A 10,066-nucleotide genomic window follows, 5' to 3' on the forward strand; every position below is an offset into this window, starting at 1 on the left:
GGTAGCAGAGAGGGATTTGGACCCAGGACTACCGACTTCAAATCCACAGCTCACTCCCCTAATCCATGATGCCTCATGAGGAAAGGAGCAGAGCAGAGATTCCAAGCCAGGTTGCCTGACTTCAAAGCCAGTTCTCTCTTTTTCCCTTCCTTTCCTTTCCTTTCCTTTCCTTTCCTTTCCTTTCCTTTCCTTTCCTTTCCTTTCCTTTCCTTTCCTTTCCTTTCCTTTCCTTTCCTTTCCTTTCCTTTCCTTTCCTTTCCTTTCCTTTCCTTTCCTTTCCTTTCCTTTCCTTTCCTTTCCTTTCCTTTCCTTTCCTTTCCTTTCCTTTCCTTTCCTTTCCTTTCCTTTCCTTTCCTTTCCTTTCCTTTCCTTTCCTTTCCTTTCCTTTCCTTTCCTTTCCTTTCCTTTCCTTTCCTTTCCTTTCCTTTCCTTTCCTTTCCTTCTTTCCATTCCATTCTTCCTCCCGCCCCCTCGCCCCCTGAACAGAATCGAGTCCCTGGAGCTAGCGGGGAGGGATGAGGAAGTGCAGCGGGTGAGGGAGTGGAGGGGGGGAGCTGCTCAGCTTCTTTGTGAGGGGCTGTAGAGGGGAGGGGGGAATGCGTGAGCGCCTCCTTGCTATTCTTCTCCCACCTCCTCTGCTTCGCAGGCTTTAGAGCCCATCATGAATATAAGAGAACATTTTGACGTCAGCAGTGAGCTTTATCAGCAGACCCAATAGGGTAAGAATATTAAGTCAATACCACAGCTTTATTAGCAGCCTCCAGCACGGAGTAAGGCTTCAGATCCCGATACTGGTCAGAGGAAGAGGAAGGAGAAGGAGCAGCAGCAGCAGCAGCAGCAGCAATCTTCAAAGACTCCGCTGAGCCTTGATCGGTTGGACCGGACCGGTGGGTCAAGCCGGCCCAAGTAAGAGATGAGGGATGCATGACTCAATGGGCGCGGGTCGGAATGGGCTGGGGGAATGGGTGGCAGGGGATGGAAAATCAGGGGCAATGGAGTGGAGGACAAGGGGCGTGGGAGGCATCGGGACCGTGGGGTCTGGGATGAGGAGGGGAGCCTCTGTCCATGGTCCCGATCGATCGGGGCTGGGAGGAGGCTGGGGCTGGGGTTGGGGCGATCAGTGGAGGGAGGGTACATCCTTTTCCCCCCCAAGAAACAGGTATGGGTGGCTGAAGAGCGCTTGCCTCCTCCGCGCGCCCCAAGGCACGTTAGCCGCAGGTGGCCATCGAGCCCTGGGTAGAGCGCTGGGGGCAAGTTAGGCTGAGCTCTCAAAGCCCACCTGGGAGGAGAAGGGAGCCCAGCTCGGTTCGACGCAGAGCGCAGCGCCCAGGCTGGGTGTCTTTGCAGCGGCTGCAGCGTTGTCCAGGGAAATGTTGCACCAAACACACACGCGGGCGCGCGCGCGACACACACACACACACACACACACAGAGACCCACATACACACACACGCACCATCTCCACCACCAAAACCCCTAAAACAAAGTGATTTACTGAGCCCTCAGCCAAACACCAAAGGGGCAGCTGTCCCCTGGGGTGGTGAGGAGGCACGGACCAAGGACTCAGACAGAAAGACCCCTCCAGGTTCAAATCTAGGGATAGGGTCGAACACACCCACACCCACACGTAGAGGATGGAGACAGATGTAGAAAGGGCTGATCCTCTCCTAAGGACTTAGGAAAACTGTCAGACACCCTGATGTGCTGAAGAGGAGAGAAAGGCAGAGAGGGGTGGACAGACAGAAAGATACTCTGAGACCTTATGGACAGAATGTCCAGAGACCCCAAGAAAGGCACCTGGGACATAGGGAGGCGAACAGATAGGGGCTTATTGAGGACAGCAAATTCGATATTGTGAGGCGTAGAGACCCTGGCAGACATTGGATCTTGGAAACATCGACCATCAGGCAAACCCAGACGTGGTAACCCTGGGGCACAGACAGCCACAATCCCAGGTTCTCTGACTCTCATTGTCCCCCTCCCCGAATTCTCAGAGGCTAGGGGCTGCACTCCTTTCCCGCTCTTCTTGCCCCTCCCCTCAGCCCCAGCCCCTGATTTTTCTCCTTTCTGCCTTTCTTTCCCCAGAAATGGTCCCCCCACCGACTCAGTCGCCTCTCGAGGCGCCTCTCCAGATGTTGCTGCAAGCCTCGGCCACCCCTGGCTCCAGCCCTGACCCAGGCACCAGCCCCAGCGCTGCCACGGACACCTCATCCCCCCCACCACCAGATGGCAGTCCCTGGCCCCCCAACGGCTCCTGGCCGGTGGGCAGAGGCCGGGGTCTGGGAGGGGGTGAGGGGGTGAGCCCGTGGGACATCGCCCTGTGCGCCGCAGGCACAGTCATGGCCTTCGAGAACGCCCTGGTGTTGGCCGTGCTGTGCTGCACCCCCAGCCTTCGGGCTCCCACTTTTATGCTTATAGGTAGCCTCGCCCTGGCGGACCTCCTGGCTGGCGTGGGCCTGGTGGCCAACTTCGTTGCCAGATGCGTGATGGATCCTGTGAGCGACGCTGTAGCCCTGTGTTTGGCTGGCTTACTACTGTCTGCCTTTTCGGCTTCGGCTTGTAGTCTGCTGGCCATCACGGTTGATCGGTACTTGTCCCTGTACAGCGCTCTCACCTACCAGGCCGAACGCACTCTGCCCTTCACCTGTGGTCTCCTGGCGGCTCTCTGGCTCACCTGTCTCGGCATTGGCGCTCTCCCTGCTATGGGCTGGCACTGCCTCGACGCCCCTGCCACCTGCAGCGTCCTGAGCCCCCTGACCAAGGATCAGGCGGCCGGGCTGTCTGTGTCCTATCTCTTTCTCTTTTCCTTCATCCTGCATCTCTACCTGCAGATTTGCCGGGTGGCCTTCCGCCACGCGCAGCAGATAGCGGTCCAGCGCCACATTGTCAACAATGCTGGCTCTCCCATGCCGTCTGCCTTCTGCCTGGTGTCCGGCACTCGCAAGGGCGTGTCCACTCTCTCCCTGGTCCTGGCCACCTTCGCCTTCTGCTGGGTGCCTCTGGCCGTCTACGCCATGGTGGCTGACCCTACCTATCCGCAGGTCTACACCTACTACCTGGCGCTGCCAGCTGCCTGCCACTCGGCCATTAATCCGGTGGTGTACGGCTTTCGCAACCCAGAGATCCGAAGGTCTCTGAACGTTGCCTACACCACCTACTTGCGCTCCCTCTTCTCCCGACCTCGGGCTGCCACCAGCAACGTCTGAGGCTCGTGGCGAGGGAGCGGGGCGAAGGTCCGGGAGGAGAGGTTGAGGAGTGTCAAGGGGGCTGAAAACGGAGGGGGGTGGACGAGCCAGGGGCTTCTCGGCTGAGAAGTCCTGGACCAGAGGAGGGAGGGGCAGGGAGCCCTGAAGGTGGAGGGGGGGGGGGGTCTGGTGAGCATAGAGCAAAGTGGAGAGAGGAGGAGTGAGAGACCCCTTCGGGGGCAGAGCTGCCCCCTCGTGAAAGAATCAGCCTCTGGCCTTTCGCCCCCTGACCTTGACGCCTCCCTCCCGGGGTGCAAGGCTTTCCCCCCCAACCCAGCTCCATGCTCTTCCCGCTCCAACTCTGGAGCGGTTTCACGCTGGCTGCTCTGTGCGCATTTGTGCGTGTTTGTACGTGTTTGTGCCCATTGTGCTGGTGGAAGCAGGAGCACTATCCCAAAATTCTCCAACTCGAGGCGGGGGGGTTTGGGGGGGTCCCCACAACCTTCCAAGGAACCCTAGACTGGGAAGACAGAAAGAACAGGATCTCCTGGGAGGAGATGATGATTGGGGTCCTCCACTGGAAATGGGGGAGGCTTCTCCCTTGCTAGCCCCCGCTCTCTCCCTTTCCCCCAGATCCTATTCCCTCCCTCCCTTCCCCAATCCAAAACGGGCATTTTGCCCCCGAAGCACCTCTGGAGTGCTGAGTTTCAGCACCAGCAAGCAGAGAGAGCTCCCGGCTGGGAGAAGTCTTGAGTTCTACAAAGCAAGTCTCCTGGGGAGGCCGCAGGCTTGCTCCCTCCCTCTCAGGAAAGGTCGTGGTCAAGAGGACTCAGAAGGGAAAAAAAGTGACCTCTGCATCATTGTCACTGGTTTTAGATTGCCAATCCAGAGGTGGCTTACTACCCTACTCCCAATCTCTGTAGTGTTTGCAATGCGCATTGAAAGACCCTCTCCTTCCTAGCCAAGGGAATGGAGTGCTTCTTAGAAGCACATCCCACCCCCAGGTTCAGAGTTGCTTTTGGAGAGCAACTAGCTAGGGGAAACTCCCGAGCCCCCACTGTCCTCGCCCCTGGAAGTATTAGACTCCTATTGGGGGGTGGGAATTTCAGTGTCTACAGACAGTAGTTGTGGGAGGAAGAGATGAAAGAGGGTGCAAGAATGTATGTTCTGAACTCAGTAAGCCCTTCCCCTGCTGAATCCACCTGTGTATCTAGCAATGTGTTCATAGTAAATTCTCAAAAAGATTTGGATTGCTTGCTCTCCCATCTTGTGCAAGGTTGTGGTGCAAAATAAAGTCTTTTATCTGCAAATCAATTTGGTGTGTCTGTGTGATTTTTATCAGTTCCCACTAGAGAACTGGGAGGGAGAGGGGAGAGGGGAGAGGGGAGGCCTTGCCAGACTGGGGATTAAAAAATAAAATGAACCATGAATGATTAAACAAGGGATGATGTCCAAAGTGTCTAGGAAGCCTATGAATCCCTTCTCTCTTCTTGAAGAAAAAAAAATGAAGCTGCCCTTTCTAAACTACAGTCACTGCCCCCCCCCTCCACAATAAAAGTCCCTGGTAGGCTAAACAGTGAGAGCCCAAGCCTTGAGTCTGAAGGTGCCTTTCCTCCCCTCACAAGAAGTGTTATGATAGCTGCTATGATCTTTGGTTTATTTGTGGTGGGGGCCAAGTTCTTGGGTTTGAGTCCACTCCTAGAGTAAGATCTGGGGAGTCTACCCCAAGCTGAAAATTCTAGGTCAGTTGCCCACCGGCTACCTTCTAAGAAGCAGCCAGAGTTGGGCTGAAGCAACTCATGGGCCACTGGGTGGGGTCCTGCAATGCAGTCAAATTTTAAGAAAGCCATCTGGGGGAGTTTTCTGTGGTGGGCACATAGGTGGGCCATGACTATTTCACAGGTCCCTCCCCTAAAGGTGCATCAGCCTAGGGTTGAGATGGGTCTGGGGGGTGTCAATATGAAGGTAGAGGCTCTCTTTCATCAAGTAGGGTTGATGTACCCACTCCCCCATGGCATTTACCTTTCTTTCTTGGAGGCTCTGGCCTTCCAGATGGCCACAAGGAGTGGGTGGGGTGAAGCCCCACTAACTCTCCATTTCCCTCCAAACATGTACCATAAGGAAGCTGGATTTTATGAACTATTAGGTGCACTGTCTCTGGACTGGTGCTGAAAGGGAACTAAGAGAAGAGAAATGAAGGGTTGTTGGTTCAGAAAGAAAGTCCATAGTTTACTCTTAACACTGACCCACAGGAACAAGGAATGACATGGGAAGACAGGAAGAGCCCTGCACTGGGAGCCAGGAAACATGGCTTCTAAGTCTCTGCCCAGTCACCAAGTCTTCTCGGATTACATTTCCCTTCCCTGGACCTTTCTTCCCTCAGATGACAGTCACTCAATCAAGTAGAATTTACCAAGCATTTCCCATGTGCCAGGAACTGGGCTGAGCTCTGGGAATGCAAAGAAAGGACATCTCAGGGTGCTCACATTCTAACTGAGGACACGACATGCAAATAACTAAATATCTAATATATATGTGCATACATATACATATGTGTGTTTAAGATAGATGCAAGTAATATGAAAGGGAAGGACATTAGCATTTCAGGGACTGAGGATAGTCTTTCCATAGAAGATGAGGTTTGAGCTGAGTCTTGGGAATCTCTAGGGGAACCAAAAGGGGGCTAAGCATTACAGGCATGGGGATGGGGGAGGGCAGTGAAAATACATAGTGGTAAGAGATAGGACGTTAGGTTGGAGGAAAAGCAAGACAGTCAGAGCAGCTGGATGGTAGAGTGCATGGAGGACAGGCAAGAATAAGAAAACTGGAAAGATAGGAAGGGGCCAGATTGGGAAGGGCTTCAAATGCCAGAGAGGAGATTATATTTGATCCTAATGGCAAGAGTGAGTCACTGGTGTCCCCCAGGCTTTGGCAGGTGTGTGTGTGTGTGTGTGTGTGTGTGTGTGTGTGTGTGTGTGTGTGTGTGTGGTGGGGGAACGAATAACATGGACAAACAAGCTTTAGAGATATACCACTTTGGCATCTGAGGATGGATTTGGAGTATCAGAAAACATATAGAGGAGAGTAGTTTAAAGATTATTAAATAGTACAAGGAAGAGGGTATAAAGATCTGAACTAGGGTTGTGGCTGTATAAGTGGACAGGAAACAGATGTGAGACAGATGTTGTAGAACTAGAAGTGACAAGATTTGGCAACTGTTTAGATAACTGGGTAAGGGAAAATGAAGATTCGAAGATGATACTGAGACGGTAAATCTGGGTGACTGGAAGGACTGTTGTGCCTTCAGCACTGACAGAAGGGAAGGAGGAAAGAAGATTCAGGGGGAAAGAGAATGGATTCTGTTTTGGACATGTTGAATTTGAGATGCCAAAGAAAAGCAGTTCTAGATAGCTAACAGGCAATTAGAGACATGTGGCTGAAGCTCAACTAACAGATGGGCATTAGATCTAAAGAGATGATCACTGAATTCATGGTAGCTGATGAGATTGCCAACTAAGATAGTAGAGTGAAAAGAGAAAGGGATAGTCCAGAGCCTTGGAGGGAGGAAGACACCCATGGTTACTGAGCATGACATTTAGAAAGAACCAGCAAAAAAGACTAAGTGGCCAGAAAGGAGGAGAAGCAGGAGAGAGACGAGTCACAAAAACCTGGAGTGAAGAGAGTATTCAGGAGGTGATTGACAGTGTCAGAGGCTTCAGGGAGGCCAAGAAGAAACAGGATTGAGAAAAGGCTAATTGGGTAATTATTGGGTAATTGGGTAATTATATAATAATAATTGGGTAAAATTGGTTAATTAAAAGATCATTGGGTTCAGATGAGGGAGGAGGTTAGAAAACACATTACAGAGTTTAAAAGACAATGAAAGAAGAGGAAGTAAAGAGAGCAAGTGTAGATGGCTTTCTCCAGGAGTCTAGTGTAGTGATGCAGGCTGAAAGGTAGCAGGGATGGGAAGATTTTTGATGAGAGATAGTGTTGAATATAGAGGGCATTGGCATATGAATCTACAGATAGATATTTTTTCAATCTGCACTGAGAGTGCATCAGCTCTCTGTCTGGAAGAGAAGAACATTTTCATCATCTTTTAAACTGTTGTGGATTTAAAGGACTAATATGGAAGATGTTTTACATGACTGCATGTGCAAAATCTATATCAGATTGCTTGCCATCTCAGGGAGGGGGGAGGAGTGGAGGAAGCCAGGGAGGAAGAATAGGAAAGAGGGAGAGAATTTGGAAATCAAAAAATTTTAAATGAACATTAAAATTTGTTTTACATGTAATTGGGGGGAAATGAAATACTATTAAAAAAAGAAAGAAATTGTCATGGATTATTGTGTTGATCAGAGTTGCCAAGTGGTTCTGAATTTAACATAGTTATAATATTGCTTTTTCTGTGTACATTATTCTCCTAGTTCTGCTTGCTTCATTTTGTATCAGTTTACTTGTTTTCCTGAAACCATCCTCTTCATCATTTCCATCATCATTCTTTATTTTTTCAACTACATATACATTTTTTAACATTCATTTTTAAAATATTTGAATTTGAAATTCTCTCTGTCCCTTCCTAACTTTCTCCCTCATTGAGAAGGCAAACAATTTGAAAATCATTTTATGTGCAGTCATGCAAAATATTTTTCCATCGTAGCCATGTTGTGAAAGAAAACACAGACCAAAAAAACCCATGGAAAAAATAAAGTAAAAAATAGTGTGCTTCAATCTGCTTTCAGATTCCATCAGTTCTTTCTCTGGAGGTGGATAGCATTGTTTATCACAAGCCCTTCAGGAACAGCTAGGAGACTCAGTGAATAGAGAGTCAAGCCTGGCAATGGCAGGTTTCTGGGTTCAAATCTGGCTTCAGACACTTCCTAGCTGTGCAACCTTAGGCAAGTAACTTAACCCCAATTACCTAGACCTTGTCACTCTTCTGTCTTGGAAATAATACATAGTATTAATTCTTTTTTCTTTGCTTAATTTTAATTTTCCCCAATTAAATGTAAAAACTGTTTTCAACATTAGAAAAATTGAGTCTTGAATTCATTCTCTCCTCTTCCTCACCCACTGGCTGAGATGGTAAGCAATCTGATATAGACTTTACATGTACAAACATGTAAAACATTTTTCTATATTAATCCACTTGTGGAAGGAAATTTGAACAACAAAAAAATTGAGAAAGAAACTGAAAAAACTTTTCTTTAGTCTGATTTCAAACTCTGTCAGTTCCTTCTCGGGAGGCAGAAGGCATTTTTTATAATGAGTCCTTTGAGATTGTTTTGTATCCTTATATTGCTGTGAATAGCCAAATTATTCACAATTGCTCTTTGTACAGCACTCTTGTCACTGTGTTCAATGCTCTTCTGGTTCTGCTTGCTTTGCTTTGCTTCAGTTTGTGTAAGTCTTTCCAGGTTTTTCTGAGCTCCTCCTGTTCCTCATTTCTTATAGTACTATAGTTTTCCATTATAGTTAGATACTATATCTTAGCCATTACCAAATTGATCGGTATCCCCTCACTTTCCAATTCTTTGCCTCCACAAAGAGTTGCTTTAGATATTTTTGTACATATAGGTCCTTCCACTTTTTGGGATACAAATCTACTAAAGGTATTGTACTCAAACGGTGTGTACTCTTTTATAACCCTTAGGGTATAGGTCCAAATTGCTCTTCAGAATGCTTAAAACACTTCATAACTCCCTCAGTGGTGCATTCGAGTCTCAATTTTCCCACACCCCCTCCAAGTTTTGTCATTTTCCTTTCTTGTCAAACTAGCCGATCTGATAGGTGTGGGGTGGTATCTCAGAATTGTTTTAAATGTGTGTTTCTCTAATTAATAGTGATTTAGAGCATTTTCCACATGACTATAGAGTGGTAGTTCCTTGGTAGTTTGATTGGTTAGCACTGAATAAGTAAATGGATTTCGGTAATTTTGTTATTTTTATTATATTGGCTCAGCCTACCAATGAACAATTAATATTTCTTCAATTGTTTAAATCTGTCTTTATGTGAAGTGTTTTGTAAATGTGTTTATATATTTCCTATGTGTGTGTTGGTAGGTACACTCTTAAGTGTTTTGTAGTTATTTTAAATGGAATATATTTTCCATTTCTTCCTATTGTACTTTCTGGGTATTATATAGAAATGTTAATGATTTATGTGGGTTTACTTTATATCTTGCAACTTTGTCAAAGTTGTGAATTATTTTGATTAATTTTTAGTTGATTCTCTAAATATCCCATCATATCTGCAGAAGTGATAGTTCTGTTACCTCACTGCCTGCAGTTACTCTTTCAACATCTTTTTCTTGTCTTATTCTTATAGGTAGCATTTCTAGTACCACATTAAACAATAATGGTACTCATGGATAGCCTTCCTTCACATCTTGGGAAGTTCTACTTTATCTCCATTACAGATAAGGTTTATTGTTGGTTTTAGGTAGAACCTAGTTATAATTTTAAGAAGTGTGACATTGATTTCTGTGCTTTCTAGAGGTTTTGGAATGGGTGTTGTATTTTGTCAAAAGCTTTTTTCAAGATATAATCATGATTCATGTTGTTTTTGTTATTAATAATACCAATTAGGCTTGTAATTTTCCCAATATTGAACCAGCCCTGTATTCTGAGTATAAATTCTACCTGGTCATAGTATATAATCTTTATGATTTATTGCTATAATCAAGAGATTATAGCACTAGTATTTTATTTTCATTTTTTGCATCAATATTCATTAAGGAAATTTAGCCATAGTTTTCTTTCTCTCTCTTGTTTAGATATAAAAACCATATTTTTATCATAAAAGAAATTTAGTAGAACTTCTTCTTTACCTGTTTTTTTCAAAAACAGTTTATACTGTTTCATGGTCTTTAAGTGTTTG

At 47.0% G+C, this 10,066-nt stretch overlaps 1 protein-coding gene across 1 annotated transcript; it reads left to right on the forward strand.

The window, feature by feature from the left end:
• Positions 1-694: 694 nt before the first annotated feature.
• On the forward strand, positions 695-4,498 carry LOC100027035 (G-protein coupled receptor 12-like). The gene is made up of 2 exons (XM_001377417.4): positions 695-906; positions 2,085-4,498. The coding sequence occupies exon 2, from the start codon at positions 2,087-2,089 to the stop codon at positions 3,203-3,205; it is 1,119 nt and encodes a 372-aa protein (XP_001377454.1). The 5' UTR covers positions 695-906; positions 2,085-2,086; the 3' UTR covers positions 3,206-4,498.
• Positions 4,499-10,066: the final 5,568 nt, after the last annotated feature.

This window comes from Monodelphis domestica, chromosome X (genome assembly GCF_027887165.1).
Source record: "Monodelphis domestica isolate mMonDom1 chromosome X, mMonDom1.pri, whole genome shotgun sequence".
NCBI classification, from domain to species: domain Eukaryota; kingdom Metazoa; phylum Chordata; class Mammalia; order Didelphimorphia; family Didelphidae; genus Monodelphis; species Monodelphis domestica.